Source organism: Lampetra fluviatilis, chromosome 37, assembly GCF_964198595.1.
Source record: "Lampetra fluviatilis chromosome 37, kcLamFluv1.1, whole genome shotgun sequence".
NCBI classification, from domain to species: Eukaryota; Metazoa; Chordata; class Hyperoartia; order Petromyzontiformes; family Petromyzontidae; genus Lampetra; species Lampetra fluviatilis.
Window position 1 is genome coordinate 3,389,996 of NC_136311.1, and position 20,586 is coordinate 3,410,581.

General features: G+C 57.1%; 2 protein-coding genes and 1 long non-coding RNA gene across 6 annotated transcripts in view; 2 read left to right on the top strand and 1 right to left on the bottom strand.

The window, feature by feature from the left end:
* GIT2 (GIT ArfGAP 2) overlaps window positions 1-3,027 on the top strand; it is a 28,376-nt gene extending 25,349 nt beyond the window's left edge. For all 4 annotated transcript variants that reach the window (XM_078873605.1, XM_078873607.1, XM_078873606.1 and 1 more), the window contains one exon: window positions 68-3,027. In XM_078873605.1, coding sequence (XP_078729731.1) covers window positions 68-280 — 213 coding nt within the window. In that variant the 3' untranslated portion in view covers window positions 281-3,027. The remainder of the gene's footprint in view (window positions 1-67) is intronic.
* A 2,909-nt stretch (window positions 3,028-5,936) lies between these two features.
* On the top strand, window positions 5,937-12,083 carry LOC144945404 (clathrin heavy chain 2-like). The gene is made up of 8 exons (XM_078873924.1): window positions 5,937-6,014; window positions 7,105-7,324; window positions 8,027-8,176; window positions 8,645-8,766; window positions 9,486-9,653; window positions 10,135-10,248; window positions 10,632-10,805; window positions 10,943-12,083. The coding sequence occupies exons 1-8, from the start codon at window positions 5,961-5,963 to the stop codon at window positions 11,069-11,071; spliced, it is 1,131 nt and encodes a 376-aa protein (XP_078730050.1). The 5' UTR covers window positions 5,937-5,960; the 3' UTR covers window positions 11,072-12,083.
* A 2,697-nt stretch (window positions 12,084-14,780) lies between these two features.
* Window positions 14,781-15,960, bottom strand: LOC144945405 (uncharacterized). The gene is made up of 3 exons (XR_013639653.1): window positions 15,902-15,960; window positions 15,434-15,526; window positions 14,781-14,874 (listed from the first exon to the last, which is right to left on the bottom strand). It is a non-coding gene; the product is annotated as an uncharacterized LOC144945405 (long non-coding RNA).
* Between the last annotated feature and the right edge of the window lie 4,626 nt (window positions 15,961-20,586).

Below are 20,586 nucleotides of genomic sequence, written 5' to 3' on the forward strand. Positions count from 1 at the left end.
CTGCAGCGGTGCTGCATGCATCGTTGCCGTCCATCGACCGCGCGTTTTCCCCATGGTCGCTTTGCAGAAGCCGCGCTCGGAGACGCTGCGCGCCTCGCTGCGCCTCATGACGGGCAGCGCGCTGCGGCTGCAGTCCGAGTGCATGAAGACGATCCCCGCGGACGCGGGCGACGCCGTCGACCTGCAGCTCATCACCCAGCAGGTCATCCAGTGCGCGTACGACATCGCCAAGGCGGCGCGCCAGCTCGTCACCTTCACCACCAACGCCGCCAACGCGTGAGCGGGGTTCGGGCGCCGGGGTGGGCGCGGTGCCGGCGAGCCCGAGTTTTACCGGTGCAGGGGTCCAGTCTCGCGCGTACACTCGCGCGCTCGCGGTCACACGACACGCGCACTCACAGACGCACGCACTCTTTACACGCATGTACGCACACACGCGTACGTATGTGTGTCCACTTGGCTTGTAATGTTTCACCGATTACAGCGAGTTCTAATGTTCACGAAGCACGTGTCGAATCGCACATTGTGACGGTTTATTATCTGCAACTCCTGTGAATGATACGCTGGCATATTTAGACTAATCGAGCTAACAACATTGTAGATCATATTCAGAAAAATTTTAAACGACGAATCGGTTCTTGAATCGATTCATGATCCAGCATCATGACAATTCATCTAAACCCTTTGGGGGGTGGGGGTGAATAGTCATACGCCTGACGTACACGCACGCACGGGTGTGTGCACTTGGGGAGGTGTCCACGCATTGTGCTAGCGGCCTACCCTGCAAGGCACGACTTGGTCAACGGAGAGCTGCAGTCACAAGCAGTGCTTTCGTTGACGCACGACGCTCCACCGAGCTTTGCGACGGAACGGCCAGAGCCACTGCCACTGGATCAGCACTCGTGAAGAACAAAGCCCAGCCTCAGCACAGCCTACCGCAGTCACCGCACGCACACACATGAACTGTTGTAAAATATTTTAATCATCGTGGTAAGCCATCTCGTACGGTGTGTGCGAGCGCGTGTGTGTGCGAGCGCAACTGTTACTTTGCTTGCGCAGTTGGCGACGTTTAACCGTGACGTTGTGACTTCACAGGGTTTTTTATTTAGCCTGCCAAACCAGAAGCCCTCTGTCTTGTCAATTATTTAAATCAGAAAGAAAAGACAAAAAAAAACATCTGCTTGCTCAATAACTAACTTCCTTATGCATAATCACCTGTGCTATAATTAGAAAACTGCTAAGTGCTCGTAATGACTTGAAACTTTTGCAAATCCCTGACCCCTGATTTAAGTATCATTATAGTGTCAATGCTTATGCGCACTGTCACATACAACATCGCGTTGGGTTTGTCACGCTCACCTGTGCCCACGTGTGCCCTGGGTCCACCTGTACCATGCTTACCTGGGCTCACCTGTGCCAATGACAGCGATTGTCCCGAGGCTACACTTGCACGGCGAGGCCCAGCCAGGAGTCATGGTGGCGATGGCGAAGTTCATTACAAACGCGCCGGTTTGTGTAAACCTCTAAAGTGGACGGTTGAACTCGAGAGGATTTCCACGCGTGAGCCCACGAAGCCCCACCCCCGTGCCCTTCTCCGTGCGATGTTCCCCTCCGCAGAACCGTGTCGCCCGAATTGTATAACACGAATTAGCAGACGCTTAACGAACGGTTTAATTTACAAAGTGCATTATGTTTTAGCGAAGCCTTACGGCGGGGCCACCCCTCATCCGGCCACACCTCATCCGGCCACATCTGTCCCACTCATTCCTGGTTTGATCGACCACCTGCCGCCGGCTGCTGCTTGCGGATTCGCTGGCTCGAGGCGGAGCCGATGGAATCTCCTGCTTCTACGCACATCTCTGTTGTAACGCGTGTCCATCCCTTGCCGCGTCCCCATGTGCCAAGTTCGTTTGGGAGCCAGGTGCGATCAATGCAGCTGTAAATGTGTGTCGCTCGGAATATCCCCAGCGTCGCGGCTTTGGCTCGGTGCCTGTCCAGCGTGTCGAGATGTGTGACGCGCACATGTTGGTGTGACGTAAGTGTGGAGACACACGAGACCATTGTGTGCGTGGTGTGGCGTGTGTGCCCCGTGCTGTGAGACCGGTGTGTGTGTGTTGTGAATCGCGTAGCGTGGCACTTGACCAGTGTATGTGCTGTGACACAAGACCAGTGGTGTCTTTGAGTGCGTGGCATCAGTGTGACGTGCGTGTGGATCGCCACGTGTGTAATGCCATTATCACGTGTGTGAAACGTGGCCATCGTGGGGTGTTACGTGATGTGTGTGCGGTGTGAGCCGGCGTGGATCGTGGTTGGTAGAAGGAGTCCACGAATCGTCAAATTCGGGCAGCAGTGTTAGTCTCATGGCTCGATGTGGCATGGGTGGGTTGCCTTGGGATCCTACTGACGGAGCCTTCGTATCGAAATTCCACTGCACAACCAAGCCGCGCCAGCATGCCGTGCCGAGCCAGGTGGGCACGCTTGAGGAGGTGCCAGGTTGTTTTTTTCCACTGCAGAACGAGAGCCGTGCCAGCACGCACGGTCGAGCCTACTGCGAATGCAACCTGATTAATACGATCATCCCTCTGTCTGCTTGTGGCCGTGACCGTGTCGGACGTCTGTGAGACACGAGAGTTCCTCGGTTTGGTTCCGGTTCGGCTTGGCAAATCGCCAGTGGAAAAAAATCACCCACATCGTGAGAGCCCCTCCACGCTGGCTCGGCTCGGATGTACAGCGACGAGGGCTGTCCTGGCTCGGATCCGATCACCGCCGGTCCCTGCGTGCATTGGGAGTGTTTCTCGGAATGGACTTCTTCAAGTGACTTAATATTGTATTTTAGAATGTTGTACTGTGCATTGTTACACGTGCGTTGTTCAGACATTTCCTTTGTGGTAAACCATGTAACCCTGTATTTTATACTGCGTTTTGAGTTTACAGCTGTTATGACGCAAACACGTTATATTTGGTGCCAATTTATTATTGTTACATCTTCAGCATGCGGTTACACAGAATAAAAGATGAATGGGAAAACAACATGGGAGTGGAGAGTCTGGAATCTGGAGGTCCGTGGTCCATGCCTCTTCACACGTTTTAGAATTTGCCCGTGAGCAGTGCCGGATTATCCTCGTAGCAAAAGTAGCTACATATGCTACAGGCCCCGCACTTTCAAGGGCCCCTCGCTAAATGCTTTCAAGCTATCAATTACGGTTCAGTGATTCTGCACTTGCTCTATTGCTATAGTACTATACTGCCTTCAACTTTTACGAACGACTGGGTATTTAAGGTTAGAAATTTGTCGTATTATCTGCCTGTATAGCAAATGAAAGAATACAATTACTTTACTGTGCAAGTAAAAAAAGTGTGTTTTAATATTTGTGTTTTTTTATTTAGGGCCCCTTTATAACAGATGCTACAGGCCCTCGCACTAGCTTCATCCGGCACTGCCCGTGAGGGTTTTTGAAGAAGACACAGCGAGGCCCTTGGGGGCTTAAATATGACTAAAGAGTATATTGTCTTGGTTCTTTCGGTAAAGTCACGTAGATCAGGGGCGGTTTCTTCATTTGGGCGATTGGGCGACGCACCACCAATGTCATTCAACCACAGTCACGCTAGCCGTCACTGTCAGCCTCTGGATATAGTCCAATCAGCGTCATGTCACGTTCTGTGGAGTACCGCCTCTTTTTGGGCGATTTCACTCCGGCTGAGAATCGCCCCGAGTGGTCCCAAAGACTTACATTCAAAGATGGTTTTTTTGGAACGGGGGCGCTGCAATGCATTCTCTATGGCTACCGGGAGGGCATGCACTAACGTGCTTACGTCATCATACGTGCCAACGTCATCATACGTAAGCACGTTTCATCCAACAATATAATTTATCGCCACCTAGTGGAATCTTTAATAAAATAAACTTGAGTGGTTTGTTTTAATAGTGAGTATAGAAACAAACAAGATGTATTGTAAGAGTCACTTTATTTTTCATTAATATTAAAGAAGTGAAGTTGCCTTTACATGCTTAAGCTGTTAATTTATTCATTGCATGGGTGGACCTTATCCTTATCAATCATCCAGACATTTGCCCCCCCTGAGAGATTTTGCAGGAGCCGCCACTGACGTAGATAGAAAACACAAATCTAAATTAAAAGCAAAAAAACCCACGAGAGAAGAAGACCGCTTGTGTTGCGATCGAAACGTCGTGGGTTTTTTGCTTTTAATTTAGATTTTTGTTTTCTATCTACGTGACTTTACCGAAAGAACCAAGAATATGAATTCTTGCAGTCACGAAAGTTTTCAGTCTCAATATGACTTTAGAGTGTTGTGATGCAACGTCCAGTGAGGTATATGCAGTGAAATGGTGTTTTTTTTACCAAGATCTAGCATGTATTATTTCCGTATTGCCTCGAACTATTGATAATTTATTGTACATCAGGTGTACAGTACTTGGTTAACGTTCGTTGTCAAAAAGAAAAAAATACATTAAAAATACTGGCCGCAAGTCAGTACTGTGGTGTTTATTATGCAAACTATTTTATACTTAATCTTTTTTCTCTCTCAATAATTAGGCCATTACCTATGCATACCTGCATTAATAATTGAAAATAGTAATTCGTTACATTTTGACCAAAAACAGCAGATCGGCGCATTGTTTTTTTCTATTTCTCGTGAAAAAAACTTTACAAAAGTCTCCCCCTCCTCTTAAGGAGGCGTCGCTTAAACGTGCACACAGCCACATCACGGAGTCAGCCCGGCAAACACGTGGCACCACGCACCACAGTACACCACGTGGCAACACGCACCACATTGTACAACCACGTGGCAATTCGCACCACATAGTACACCACGTGGCACATTGCACGCCACGTGGCAACACGCGCCACATAGCGCGCCTGCTGTCTGCACGGGTCACGAGTGACAAAGCCCCCGGCATGCCCCGAGTCTCGCACAGCCTGGCCCTGGCCTCCGTGTCCGCTCGAGCATCCTTAAGACGCGCGGGAGAGGCAGGCAGCCAGGCAGGTGTCGGCGCGTCGGAGCCGCGTGGCCCCGGGCGGCAGTGGGGGGGGGGTGGAGAGGAGGAGGAGGGAACCCGCTGGGTGGGATGTTTACCGCGCCGCCGCCGCCGCAGCCGCAGTTGTTTTTTTTAAGGAATCCCCATCGCCAGTCGTAGCCGATAACCGAGCTCGACTCCTCTCTACGTCACCTGCCCATCAGCCGCGCAAGTTTCCAAGCGCGGGGCGCCGGGGGTAAGAGCGGCAGCAGCGGCAGCAGCAGCGGGCAGGGCGTGTGGCCGTGACACGGGCGGATCGAGGGCGGCGCTCGGGCGAGGAGGTGGGCAGCGACAACTCCGCCGCCGATGCGAGCGGAGACGCTGCCAGTTTGGAGGTTTCGCTTCTCCGTCGGAGTCGACGACGCGCTGCACTTTGGCCCCGCGTGGACCGTGCCCGTCCTCCCCTCCTCCCGTGCGCGCCCACGCGGCCCCTCTCCCCGTGACCTTCACTGCCAAAGTCGCGCTCGGGCTGCCGTAGCCCGAGTCGAGCCGCTGACCTGGGAACGGCGACCCGCGCGGGCGCGCTGTGACATCCGCGGCACCACCTGGGGTGGGTGGGGGGAGGCGGACGTGGCACGCTGAGGCTCAACCTGAAGCCGGGAGACACCTGCGGACACGGGGGGTCAAGGCGCTTGTTGAGTCGGCGGCCGGCCTCTGCGCCAGAAGTCGGTGTCTCGGCCGGGCCGGGCCGGTCTGGATCCCGCCCGGAGCACCAGCTCTGTGCGCCGCGCGTCTTCCGTGACCCTCCCTGTATGTGGGGGGGGGACAAAAACAGAGTCGAACGCGTGGAATTCTGCGATCTCTGCAAGATTCCTAGGCGGCTGTAGGGGGCACAGCGGCGTCGAAGAGTTCCGACCGAGGGAGACTGGCGACGTGAGGATGGAGGCGAGGGTGGCGAGGGTGTGGGTTGCAGCCATGTGGTCCCATGGCAGGTGAGCCGGAGACCAGCTCACCCATCAGCGTGCTCCAACTGGTGCAGGTAACGGGACGCGTTGACGACCTCGCGCACCGAGGGGTGGCCGGGAGGTCTGTGGGGGTACCTGGGTTTGAGTCTGGGTATCAATCCCACAGGTGATTAAACTGGATTGGCAAACGCAGCGAGGTTGATGACGGTTTAAGCCTGGGCAGCAATGACTGTGCAAAAAAAATAACAACCCCATCAGGTTAAATTTAGCTTTCCACTTTGGGAACTAAAAATATCATCACTTTGATCGTTCTGCGATGATCATCTCTCTCGTGCTGGGCGTGTGGGGAAGTGCACTCTAAAAATATTATTTAAAAGCATCCCAGAAGTAGTTGTGTGAGCTCGCCTGTAAACCATTCTCTCTCGCACGCCGTGTTGACTCGCTGCTCTGCGAGAATTCCAGATCGACGCTTCGTCTGATGACGCCAAAGTGGCGTCAACATTTTGTAAGACGATAGAATCGTAGGACGTGGTTGGGGAGGCGTGGGGGGTGGAGACGTGTTATTGGAGGGACGTGCGCTCTACCCTTAAAAAACAACTACAATGGCATTAAACACACGACGACGACGCTTGCGTGGTTAGCCACTGAACGACCCGTGACTTCTCCCCCCCTTGACCCTAAACCCCTGATCACTGCAGCTGACCGAGCTGGGCATCCCGTCGGAGCAGGGGAGCCACTGAATGACCCGTGACCTTTCCCCCCCCTTTGACCCTAAACCCCTGATCACCACAGCTGACCGAGCTGGGCATCCCATCGGAGCAGGTTAGCCACTGAATGACCTGTGACCTCTCCCCCTTGACCCTAAACCCCTGATTACCACAGCTGACGGAGCTGGGCATCCCGTCGGAGCAGGTTAGCCACTGAATGACCCCGTGGCCTCTCCCTCCCCTTTGACCCTAAACCCCTGATCACCACAGCTGACCGAGCTGGGCATCCCATCGGAGCAGGTTAGCCACTGAATGACCTGTGACCTCTCCCCCTTGACCCTAAACCCCTGATCACCACAGCTGACGGAGCTGGGCATCCCGTCGGAGCAGGTTAGCCACTGAATGACCCCGTGGCCTCTCCCCCCCCCCTTTGACCCTAAACCCCTGATCACCACAGCTGACCGAGCTGGGCATCCCGTCGGAGCAGGTGAGCTGCGCGCGTGTCTCGCTGGGAGTCGACGGCACGGTGTGCGCCCGCCACACGGACGCAGCGGCCCCCCACCGCTCGCGCGTCTCCCTCGTGGACCCGCGCCGGCCGGCCGAGCGCCGCAGTTGGCCCGTGGGCCACGTGGACTCGGCCGTGGCCAACCCGTGCCGGCCCCTCGTCGCGCTCAGAGGTGCCCCCCGCGCGCCCACACCGACACCGCCGCCACCGCCGCCGCCACGCTCGCGATCGGCAACTCTCTGCGGTTCAAGTGGATTAATAATTGTTGGATAAATCATTGATGGTCTTCTCGCGCTCGATGACAGCGCAAACAAGAACATTGCCCTCTGCGCTGGTCTGGTCGGCGACCGCGATGCGATTTACTGCCAGCTTCATATTTGTTGTGAGATTCTGCGGCAATGATTAACTTTGTCCGAGATCCCAACATTTATGGCATTAAAAGAAAGAGGCACGACTTACGCAGCTGTGTTGTCGATCTCCTGTTGGATGAAGTTGTCGCCGTGCAATGGCAACTTGAGCAGGCCGGCCGGTGAACGGGCAGTGGGCCACAGGACCAGTTCAGATGCCACTTGGCAAACGATGCTAGCCGTGGATGGTTATTGAACTTAGGTTGCCAGGTGCACAGCGCGGTACGCTAACCACGACACCGCTGCTGCCTCCCGTCGGCTTTGTTACACGTGACCAAAATACACGACCCCATTTCCATTCCGTTCGGCAAAAACCTCCTGCGTGCAGCGTGTGAAAGTGTCGGAGCGAACGTCTCAGGTGTGCGCAGGTGTGCGCAGGCGTGGCCTCAAGGTGCATCGAGCATGGCACAAGCGCCGTGGTGACATCACCGCCACTTGCTGTCTGTCGTGCGACGCGGGCACCGCAGCAGGTACACTCGTGCAGGTGTTCGACGTGGAGAGCGAGCGGCTGGTGAGCCAGTGCCGCGTGATGCAGGGCGTGGAGTTCTGGGTCTGGCTGGACCGCGACACGCTCTGCCTGGTCACCGACGCCGCCGTGCTGCACTGGGCCGTGCAGCGTGAGTACCGCCACAGGCCACCGGCCACGCTGGCACAGAGGACTAGCCAGCACACACGGGGTACTCCACGAGATATCAGGATCTCTGAGTTTGTGGACATTTTTTGAATGCACCTTAAAACCTATTTATACGCTTCCGCCTATTTTTATGCTGGGTGTCTGCTGCTGCTGTGTTCTGCACAGCGCTTTGAGATCCTTGATGAAGAGCGCTATATACATGTAATTATTACTATTCGTACGTATAGCGTACTAGCCAACACTGATTAGCCAACACATCCATCGCAGCGTACTCGCAATCCGGCACAGCATGCTACCCAGCCCACGTAGCGTACTATCTGGCACAGCGTGTGCTGTCTTGTTGTACACTCGGTGAACCGTCCAGCACACGCACACACACAGAGCGGCGCGCCACCCGCGCCGTGCGTGCGCCTGTGCCGTGACCCGTCCCGTGTGTCGCCCGCGCCGCCAGGAGAGGTGGAGCCCGAGGAGGTTTTCTCGCGGCACGCCAAGCTGCGCGGCGCCGAGCTCGTGGGCTACCGGGGAGACCCGGCGGGTCAGTGGCTGGCGCTCACCGGGCTCTACCTCGACCGGGTGAGCGGCCGCGGGGAGCGTGGGGAGGAGACGCGGCGGATGGATCTGTGTTCAACCCCCCCACCCCCACAGAGGATCGGAACGCCGACCGTCATTCTGAACCCCGGGGGCGGTCGGAGTGGAATCGTTTGGTTAGAACAGCGTAGAAACAAAGCACTCTGACCCCCCCCCCTCCGGGTGTTTGCGGGGTCATTTTTCAACAGGGGGAGGAGTCGTATTGCTCTGACAGCAGTTTTACCCCTGGGTCCAAAGTGTTGTGATGAGGACGCTCGTTTACCCAGGAAAGCCTCACTGAGCCTCATGACTGCCTTTCGGGAGAGTCCTGCCAAACGATGTCGAGTTACACCTCCGATTAGCGTGGCTGTCTACGCACGGTGCGGAAGCGGTTCGACGTACACCCACGTCTTCTTAGGTTTTTTTTTTTCGGTAAAGTCTCGTAGGTAAATAAATAAAAAATCACGACGTTTCGGAGGCAACACAAGTCTCTAAATGTACTGTATCACTTGATACGGAGACTTGTGTTGCCTCCGAAACGTCGTGATTTATTATTTTATTTCTATTATTTTTTTACCTACGTGACTTTACCAAAGATAGCAAAACCTAAGAGTATGAATCCTTGCAGTCACCAAAGCTTCAAATCTAGTACACCCACGTGTTACTCTGACCCACGGGCCACACACTCCGCGGGCTGAGAGCAACTCTGCGACTCTGTGCCGCAGACGGGCTGCGTCCAGGGCCTCACGCAGCTCTACTCGCGCCACACGCGCCTCGACCAGGTGATCGAGGCGCAGGCCGTGGCGCTCGCCGAGCTGGCGCTCTCCGCCAACCCCGGGCCCTCCGTGCTCCTCGTCGCCGCCCAGCGCCGCGGCGCCGGCCACAAGGGCAAGGTGGCCGCTCCCTTCTCTCGGCATCCGCCGTCTCCCCCGACGCTCGCGGTGCCAACCCGGGCCCCCCCCGCCCCCCGCCCGCCCGCGCCTACCACCGGCCGCCCTCGCGCGCTCGTAAAAGCAACGCCATTGGCGAATATCGCTCGCGATGTCGCCCGCGGTTCCAATCACCGGGCGTGAGCCCGGATAGCCGAGCACCACCACCGTCATCATCATGATCATCAGCCACGGTCAATCTGCTGCTGGATGACGCAGCAAAGTCCATTGTTGTGCTGTACTATGCTCCGGCGTCTATGCTGCCCGCCTCCATCAATCCTCACCGACCAGCGTGCGGTCAAATCACCTCGGGTGGGGGGGGAGTGAGGACCTCATCCAGCAGTGGATTCACACGAAGACCTGCAAATGCGCGTCGTGCGCGACAGTCACGAGCGTGCGCGACAGTCACGAGCGTGTGCGCGCGTGCGTGCGTTTGCGTGAACAGGTGCACGTGGTGGAGCTGGGGCCGCACCGCCAGGGGAACTCGGCGCTCACGAGCCACTCGGACAGCCTGCTCTTCCCGCTCACCGAGGCGCGCGACTTCCCCGTCAGCGTGCAGGTGCCCGGCGCCGCGCGCCTCCGCCACGCGCTCGCCTGCGCTTCCACATTGAACGGGAGAGCTCGTGCGCTCGCTCACGCGCGTGCCGATCGCGTGGTGCTTTCCACCACGCGCTGGAAGTCTTCGTGAGGATTTCATTGGCGAGCGGTTGTCGCGGGGTGACGTCGCTCGTGCGGAGGCGAGCACGGTCATGGCGAGTGACGTCGTCGCTTCGACCGAAAAGGACGATCCATTTTAGCGTCGGTTTCTGCCTGGGCCAAAAAAAACACACGCAGACAATCATCGGTGATACTGCATAAAGCCCTGCACGATCGCTCAGCCGAGACCAACTCGTACCTCCCAGCGATTGAAACAGCCCCCACTGCTCCCCCCCCCACCCCCAGGTGCTGTGCCGGCAGGGTCTGGTGCTGGTGCTCAGCAAGTACGGGCTGCTGTTCGTGGCGGACGCGGACACGGCGGCCGTGCTCTGCTGCCAGCGCATCGGCACGCACACCGTGTTCGCCTCCGTGCCGGACCCCCACACCCACGGCATCCTCGGCGTCAGCCGCAGCGGCCAGGTGAGGCCCCCCATCGCCGCCGCCGCGTCCCGCGGGGGGTGGCGCGCGCGACGAGGGGGACAACGATCGCGGGGACAGGGGGCGAGGGGGGGGGGGGGCGGTGAGCGTGGCTGACCGGCGCGGTGTGCCCGCCGCAGGTGCTGTCCCTCTGCGTGAGGGAGGCGGCGCTCCTTCGCTGCGTGCCGCCCCACGCCCCGCGGTCCACCATCCTGCGCCGCCTGCTCGACTCCCGCAGGGACTCGTCTCGGAAGATCACGGCCGTGTGACGCTCGCCGCGCCGGTCCAGCCGGGCCACCCGCCAGCCGTGCCGTCCCGCGACCCACGTGGGGTCGTCGCTATTCGCGGGGCTCTGCTGCAGGCGCCCTCCGAGACACAGATGCGCGTAGCTACCGAACACCTGCGCCCTGAGCGAGGATCTGGGACACGGACGTGGGCGACTGCAGTGCCAAGCTAAACTCGCCAGGATACAAAAAACCCTTCCAAGTGTAGAAAATATCGAGGGGCTCTTTGTGGGATGTTCAAGCCTTTTAACCACACGCATTCATCTCTGAAGGAGTAGGCAGGGGCCGGATGTGTAACGCAGACGCACATTTGGACGACGCCATGCCAACCGCACGGACGCGCCAAAACACGGATCATTTTCAAATCCACCTCGTTTGCCGAGAGGCGTCGTCATTCCCCCACGAAGGCGTCGAGTTCGGATTCGCCGAGCAACACGGGCACGGTGCCAGAGTGCCCCGTCTGGGCCCTGCCCTCCTCCGGTGGGCGTGGACCACCTTGCCGTGCCAACCCCACGGTGGCAGCCGTCTCCCTCCCAAGCCACGCCAAAGGGCACGGAGCCGAATGCTGCCGACGCGGGAACTCGGAGCGGGTGAGACGCGGGTACTCCCCCCGTCAGCCACCCTGCGGGCATTGCGGAGCCCTCTGCCGGACGCTGAAAGCAACATTGCAACATGTTTACAGTATCCCCCTATTAACTATGCATGATTGCATTTTTTTTACGTGTATACGCGTTATAAATATTTGAAGAGCTTTGGCTGTTCACATTGCTGTGATGCGTTATCAAAAAGCAGCAGGGTTGCGGTGCACGCAGAGCATTGTAAATATCGACTGCATATTTATCAGGGGTGGAAATGACGCATCGATTCGTGCATCGAATCGCGGGTATCGCAGTTCCTTTCGATCGCCGTTCTGTACGTCGAGTCTGCGGTCACTAGCGGCACGTAATGTTGAGGGCTCTTAGACTGAATCGTGACTCCGAATCATCGCAATTCGCTGAATGGCTGCGGAGTCAATCATATTCTTGGATCTTTCCGTAAAGACATGTAGAAGGGAAATAATAAAATAACGTCGTGAGCATTTTATTATGTTTTATTTTCATTATTTTATTATTTCCCTTCTACGTGACTTTACCGAAAGATCCAAGAATATGAATCCCTGCAGTCACGAAAGCTTTAAATCAATCAATCGTTCCACCCCCAATGACTGTGGCAATTTATTTCACGATCATGCTGCACGCAGTGCTATTCAACGCAACTGCGAGACACGGAGCCTACAGCTCCAGTCGACCTGGGAAGCTAAGAAATGTTGCGCCCAGATAGTGTTCAGCTGGGCGACCACCATACATACAGCTGGTGTCTGTTGTACTGTACTTCTAAACCTGTACTGGCCAATGTGGTGAAGTATGGTGAAATAACCCCCAAGGACCCGCAGCATCGCGTGAGGCCATCATCCAGCAGTGGATTGCCAAAAATGCCTGTGCTGTACACGTACAGTAAGGGTGGGGGTTGAGTGAAGGAGATGAACGCAACGTTGTTTTGCCGAAGTCAAACAACAACTTCTTTATTTCATACTCGTGAAGCATACAAACGTAAACACAACATTGCCACACGAGGCGACGGCGGTTTCGGAGAGAACAGTCGTGGGATGGATTCTCTCGGACGGGCACAGAGGGCACGGCTGACAGAGGGCACTAAAGCCCCCTGCGTCCTCCTCCCACACCGCCTGGCCTAACCCCCCCCAGCTGCTGCTACTGCCCCTACGATATTCATGGAACGTTTAGCTCCGCCGCCATAATTTTTACGCCGGCGAAATACACATTTTATTTGCATCATAATAACCTCGGCCAGGGTCACCATTCCAATATTTTGTAACTCAAGACTACGGTTCTGCAACTCAACCACATGCGAACGTTTTATGTCGCTGTTTGTAACGTTATAATTTTCAACGTTGCTTTTCAGCGCCGAGGTGCCATTGCTACGAGGGTTGCCACCCTGTCCTGGTTTTCCCCAGGAGAGTCCTGGGAAGTCTGCGATTCTTCCCGGGATGTTACGAGTCTCACGGGGTCTTAGTCGTGAGTTGAGTAGCAATAAACCAACTCCAGTCGATTCATGTCCCCTGCGTGCGCCCCTCGCCGACTGCGAGATTCTTCCTCACCACCTCGTCTATTTACAGCCCTGGGCCAGTCGTGTAAACTCTGCATTCCTTTGGAGGGGGCGAGCGAGCGTGTCCAAAAGACGAGCACTGACGACTTTCCCCACAAAGCGTTACAGGACCGACATGTTTGGGACGCGTCAAAAATTGGAACACATCTTCGGACGATGTGTCCCAATTTGATAGTTCCTCAGAGGTGGCAACCCTTGTCGCTTGGCGATTTGTGGACGGGAGGTGGGGTGAGTGGGTGAGTGGATGAGTGGGTGAGGGGATGGTGGGGGGGGAGGTCAGGGCCCTGGCGCGGTCATTTCACAGTCGGTGCGGGCAGCCTGGTCCGGACCCCTCGCGCTGGGGACGACAGGGCACGGTGCACGAGATTTGTTACCGCACGCAAACACGATCAGCTGATGTTTTGACGAATATAAAACGTCTCGAAATGCCAAACTTTATTTCTGAAAAAATTATTTTTAAACGTCAGCTCTAAATATAGTGCCGATTTGCAAAAGTTGCGTCTATTTTTGGAATAAAAGATGTTCATGAAACATTCATGGGAGCTTTTTTCACGTTTAATGTTCGTCGGGCACGACACTTTTAAACGTTCAGTTTTACAACTGCCTTCAGTTCACTAGAATCGTTGTCAGTTCCTGTAGAATTTCTGCATGTCTCCCAGTCTCCCCGTCTCCAGGTCCACCCATCCTCCAGGTCTACCTGGCCCGTCTCCACGTTTCTCGATCTCCCCAGGATGGGCTGCGTGTAAGGAGCCTGCGTGAGGATGTGCGGAGCAGTGCCACTACCTTTAAGTCTGGCGTGGAGTCTGGGCCCCCTGGATGGGAGTCTCCACCCGTGCCGGCTCCGAGCTGATGCTACCTGCTCAGGGGGAGCGTGAGAAGGCAGAGCGCGCGGTGTGCACCGTGCGCTGAGTAATGGGGAAGGGGCAAGGTGTGCAATTGGGTGTTTTCGATCACTGTGTATTAATAGGGTCTTCAATTGAGCCACACAACCAGGTACTGCTATGATTTTCAGTGAAGTCTGTACTGTCCTTCATTCAAAAAGTGTGTGCAGTGGATGGGTGTGTGGTGGGTGGGTGGGTGTGTGTGCAGTGGGTGGGTGTGTGGTGGGTGCGCGTGGGTGGTGGGTGGGTGGGTGTGCGGTGGGGGAGGCTATAGTGTAGCAGTTTACGTGCTGCGCTACGAAGCCAGCGACCCGAGTTAGATTCCTGCTCATGGCCACCAACACCAGTGACGATTATATGAACCAGCCCTGGGCCTCCCCTAGGTCGACTTGGCCGCAAATGACGTGTAAACATTGCCACTAAAGGCGTCCGGGCGTGGTGCTTGCCACCCACCCCCCTCGTGTGCCATAGGTGCTCGCTAACAGCACTTGCCAACAGTCTGTTTCGGCTATTTGGGGGATCTTAGTCTGTGTGCGGGGTGTGTGTGCAGTGGTGGGTGGGAATGTGGATTGCGTGGACGGTTCCCACACACGGGAATGGACACAGCTGGTACCGGCAGTGGTGAAGTGCGGCAATAGCGACGCGTCCGCTGCCTTCGAGGCGGGCGGATCGCCACTGGCAGGTAGCGCCTCTTTCTCGCCCCTCTCCGCGAACTCCCTCTCCTCCTCCCTCTCCTCCTCGCCGCTAAACACGACGACCGCAGGAGCAAACCGCGTCCTCGCCAGTCACGCGCGGGTGATGGGAGCGCCGCCGAGACAAATCGAGGCGTCGCACAAGAACTGCCCGCTGCGCATCCCACCATTTGGCACCCTCAAAGTGGAGGGCGCGTAGCAAAGCCGGCAAGAGGCTGTGAGGCTGGTACTGGCAAGAAAGGTCCCATATTGTAGCTGCTCACCCCGAGCTCTCAATGCCCTGATGGTGCATTGTGTTTGTGCTGTTTGCCTCTTGGCGTTCTCTGGTCTAGCACTTTGAGACTAGGCTCTAAAGAAAGCTGCCTCTGGTGTGGACCAATCAGTTTCAAAGGTAATGCATATATTATTATCAGAGCATGGTTTCTATTTGCATGTTCACCATAAGTACGTGTGGTTGATGCAGACAGGATTCCTTAAAAAAGGTTTCTGTTTGGTGTTTTAACATCTTAACACAGCTGTTTTTTTTCCAGAAATGATAAAACGTATTGTTATAGGCTGTGAGTCTTGTCTGCTCGCAAGCGCACTACGCCACGAATCTCGCAGACGCTCACCCCGAGCCGCTGTCCTCCTCGAGGCTGTCCCTGTCCTGCTGTGCCTCTTGTGGGGCTCTGGTCACAGCCGTCGCGGGGGACGCGCCGCCAGCCCTGGTCCGTTCAACAAGACGGAGCGCGCGGATCAACCAACGCGCGCGGACACGGTGATCGCACGACACCAACGCAGAACAACCACGCGCGTCGAACTGAAACTACGCACGTTCGTCAACAACAGGGCCCTGAAGAGGAGAGAATAAACGACAGGCGACGTTCTGGACAAATATGCAGGATCAAATGTCTCCGCCACGAAGACGGGCCATTGCGACATACGTCACCTCCTCTCCGTGTTTCCTCTTCAGTGCAGTGCTATTGACGAACGTGCCGAGTCTGAGTTACTTGTGCTTGTGCACCACTGCCAACGCAGTATCACAATGGAAGGCGGCCTGCTGATTGCGTAAGAGTCATTGGTGGCGTGTGCGCCGGTACCTGATGCCCTCCTCGGTGACCACCACAGGCCACGCCCGCTCAGGCCTATGGTCGTCGCCATCGTGGCCTCCTCCTCCACCAGCAGCAGCAGCCGTGTGGCTCGGGGAGACCGTGTGCGGCTGCTTGGCGCGCGAGGAAGCCTCCGCTGCATCTCCTGCCGGCCAGTGGGAGAGGACCTCCTCCGCCCCTTGGCCAACCGCCTCTTCCTCCGACTCCACCTCCTCTTTCCAGGTGCTCTCCCTCGCCATCGCCGCCGTCGTGTCCAGGCTCAGGAAGGCCGAGTTCATCTCGTCCGCCGAGCTGCGGCTGTCGCTGGGCTGGGAGCCGGACGCGCCGCCCTCGACGTCGCGCTCGTCCGGCGCGTTGGCCGTCAACATCTCGCCCGCGGTCTCGTCGACACCGTCTCCGTCTTCTCCGTCTTCTCCACCTTCTCCACCGCCTCCGCTGCCACCGCCAGCGGCACCGTCGGTATCAGATGCCGGGACCCTGGTCGTCCCCTCTGCTCGTTCGCCTGGAGCCGACGCCGGCTTCATCTCGCTTCCATTGTCATCGTCGTCGGTCGATCCCCACTGGCACGTCCTGGCGAACGACCCTGCATCGCACAGACTCCCACGAGTCAAGCACGGGGACGGTGCGGGAGTGAGCTCGTCGCGAATGCAAAACGTTTCATTTCGAAAACGTGCAAAACACAAACTCAAGCGGTACGCGATGTCCCGTTTTGTGCGGGCGGGGCAGGCGCGGGGGTGAGTGGGCGCGGGGGTGAGTGGGCGCGGGGGTGAGTGGGCGCGGGGGTGAGTGGGCGTGGGGGTCGAGCGGGTGACGAGCGGGGGACGAGTAGTACTCGCCTGGGGTCTCCTTGCACGTGTCGTACATGAAGGACGGCGCCGGCGCGCGGCCGGGGAAACCCTCGGCCCAATGCGCCGTCTCGTACCCCTCCTCGGCCTGCTGCTCCACCTCGGCCTCACGCCCCTCACCGTGGGCCGCAGCCGGCAACGCGCGCGGGCCCCCGCGGGGAAGCCCGTCCGCAGCGGGGGCAGCGGGGGAGGGGCTACCCCCCGGACGGTCCCGGTGCAGACGCCCGGCAGCGCCGTGGGCTGCGGAGGACATGATGTTAATGTTACAGCGCGGGACGCACGGCCTAGGCACAAATCTACTGGAGCCGCTCGGTGTTCAGGTCGTGTATTTTAGGGGACACCACGTGCCGCCGACGAGACGGTACGGGCAACGCGAGGGGGCCGTGCGAGCGGGCGATGTCACTGGGCGCAAGTTGATGGCCTAAGGCGGTGAGGGACAGGCTTGTGCACGTCAGAACATAACAAACGATGGGGACGTTCTTTTGAACACTACGTGCTAAACGTGTGACTATTCGGCCCCCCGGCGGCGACTCCATGAGTTGTCGCGTTTCGTGGTCTCGGTTCGACTGGGGGGGTGAGATTCGTCCAGAGCGGCACCGTGCGCCAACACGGCCCGCGGCGGTGAAAGCCTCGCACCTGCACGAGGCTCCGAGGGAGGAAGCAGCGTGGCCCCCGTGTCCACCTTGTCCGATTCTGCAGGCGTCATCCGGCTCCTCCCGGACTGGGCAGTCTGCGCGGAGAATTAACTTCACACAAAAAAAATCGCCCAACAATATTTTTCACAAAATGCAGAAACGTGAAGATAACTTCTGCTGCCAAGTGCCGGCACCTGACTTCGACAGCGATCGCTTGCCACAGCCGCACCGATCCCAGAACTGACCGATCGCGGTGTGTTCCAGTCCTTGCCACCGCCGCTGCTGTCGCTGCTGCACACGACTGGCATGGTTGGCGGAGCCCGGCGCGTGGAGGCGGTGGCCGGCGTGGTGAAACTGTCGGGCAGCTCGTCGCCGAAGCTCCTCCACACCGACGTGTCCTCCAGCGCTTCCCGGCCGCTCGCCGCTGCGTCGCTGCTGGCTGCAGGCCAAAGGGGTGACCCTAACTCAACGCGATCTTCAACCGTCCTTATTTGCCTTAATGAAATCTTAAACAAACACGGCGATGTGTATTAATTACACCAAGTATGTCTTATTCACAGGAGGTGGTAAAACCTGAGAAATGGACCAACCAGACTAAGCGGCGATAACAGGTGACGGTGCACTCGCAAAGGAACGCAGGATGAAAGCTACGATCGAGTGAAGGTGGGCAGATGGCTCAGGTGGGGGGGGGGGGGGTCACATCCTGAGCTGGCATTACTGAGATTTAGAATTCAAATCCGAGTTTCACCTGTCCATGATCCACCAGCTTCTTAAGTGTAGGTGGTCTCAGCCTGGTCATTAATAACTTCACAAAAAAAATTTACTTTATAATAAATAACAAAAATTTCACTTAATTGTAAAATTCGATCCCTCGCCACGTGCCGGACATCTCGCTGTAGCAGGATGTGTGGGGCATTGCCTCCTTTAGTGCGCATACGAGGTCACAGAACTACTTCTGAGGGATCTCAGAAGTAGCTCTGTGATGCATCCTTCCACGGGCCACTCTCCAACACGCGGTGATTCGCAAAGCTGGGAAAGAGACAAACATGGACGGTTTGCTCCGCCGGGGCCTGCTGCTGCTGGAGGAGGCGGCGGCGGCGGCGGGCGTCCCACTCACGCCGCGACTCTCACCGGGCTGCTTGGGGGTGCTCTCGGCGGCTCGGCAAGACGGGCTCGGCACACCGGGCGACAAGCAGAGGCCGCGGGCCTGGCTCCGCGTGGCGTCACGCACGATGAGGGACAGCTCGCCCGTGTCGGACAGCGACCTGGGGGCGGCAAGACATGCAGTCCATGACAGGCACAAAGCCTCGTCTAAATCTGTGTTCAACTCAATACTTGGACATCGACCCCACAGTCGCTTCCATTGCTTTCCTTAATCCTTACTCAACGCGCGAGGTTCTCGTGTAATGCCCAATTATTCCCCACGGTTTTGCACCTCCGATTAGCACGGCTGGCTACGTACAGTACGAAAGACGTTCAACATACATGCACAGATACGGTGTTCGACATAAGTGTAGTGATAATACAGTTGCTGCTTGCGAATGCTCACGATGCCACCACAGTCGTTTTTGATGCTACAGTCGTTCTCCACATGCTAACTACTACGCCTGTAAGCATTCACTTCCCAACACGGTTCGATGAATTGCCAAGATTCGGGTCACAAATTAATTAAAGAATGAATAATTTTCTTTAAAAACGAAAACCGATTCATCGCTACACCCCTAATGACGACCTTGAGCTGGGCGAGAGAGAAGGTCGTGGTGTCCCGGCCTCATCCGACGATGACCCCTCGCTCTCCTCATCCTCCTCTTCTGAACATTCGGTCAGAAAACAAGATTCAGGCATCATCTCTGCTCTTGCTGCCGGTTCAAATTAATGTTCCAATCAATGTTCCAAGGAAAATCGCAGGTGAAGAAGTCAAAGTGCACGAAGAGGCGAAATCTACCTGCGCAGTGCAGAGCAGCAGCGCCGTCGGCATGCTCCTGTTGAAGTTCCCGGCGCTGCGCGCCCTTCGCCATGGGGCGGACCAGGCCCTGGCGCCGCAGCTGGGGGCTGTCCAAATCCTGCGGATGTGTTCGCGTGATCACCGGTGAAATTCCCAACACACGCGCGTCACCGACCCACAGAGCGAACGCCTCGGCTGTGTCACACCGAGTCAACTGTCTCGAGGAATCGTGCAGTCGGCTCTCGGAGGTCTCTCGGTTAACAAGGCGGAGGGGTGGCCCAGATAAAACAAGCGCAGGGATCATGCAAAATGCGTGGGCCCTCTCACCTCCACGCTGGCGACGGGGCTCTGCAGGCGGTGGAGAAACTGGGCGCGACGTAACCTCGCGTCGAGTTCAGGGGTGAAATACTCGGACTCATCGATCATCGTCCCCTCCCTCTCGTGCACAGCAACTCTCTGGAATTAAAACGAACGACTCGCCCCGTGTCCTTGCCAGCTGAGTGAATGTGCACACTGCGCAGCGACGAGTGCAACCGCGATGCCTGTTTTCTAAGCCTGTAACGATGCATTGTTTACAATCGATTCGTACGCTCTTAATGCACGCATCAATTCACGTGTGCGGAGAAAATCTATTATTTTACCAATGCATGAATTGGATACACAAGTAATACATTTTGGCTGATGGAGTGAAGAAAAGTGTTCAAATGAAACAGAGTAAACAAGAAACAATACAAACGAGAACATTCGTCGAACATATTCTAACGCGAATTGAATCGCGACCTTCAATCGTGACGATTCATCCACCCGTCAAGAGGGGGCTACTGCGCGCCCACCGCGGGGCGCCACGCGGCTGCAATGCGGGGCCCCTGCCCGGCTCCAAGCACCCTGGGCCCGTAGCTACTCACGGAGACGCCGGCCTGCGCCACGACGCCGGGCGTGTTCCGCCCGCGCCTCTTGGTCACGAAGCTGTCGTCCAGCTGCGGGCTCGCCTCCTGACGCACCTCCGGCTCCTCCTCATCCTCCCACACCTCAAACCGCCGCGCGCTGCTCTCCCCCACGCTGCCGGCGGGCGGCCCGGATCCCTTTTCGCCCGTTCCGGAGGCCCACGGGGCCGAGTTTGCGCGGCCCTGCTCGGACGCCGCCGTCTCCCCCGCGCCTCCTCTGGTGTTTACCGACGCGGTTGCGGAGCCCCCTGGCTTCTCCTCCTTGCCCGATTTCGGCGCGCGTGGGAAGACGGTCCCCGCCTCCCCG

Excerpts from the sequence above, each read along its gene's own strand:
- LOC144945404 (XM_078873924.1), top strand. The coding sequence starts at position 5,961 with ATGGCAGGTGAGCCGGAGACCAGCTCACCCATCAGCGTGCTCCAACTG. Across the intron at positions 6,015-7,104 it reads GCGTGCTCCAACTGGTGCAG|CTGACCGAGCTGGGCATCCC; the intron begins GTAACGGGACGC and ends TGATCACCACAG. Across the intron at positions 8,177-8,644 it reads GCTGCACTGGGCCGTGCAGC|GAGAGGTGGAGCCCGAGGAG; the intron begins GTGAGTACCGCC and ends CCGCGCCGCCAG.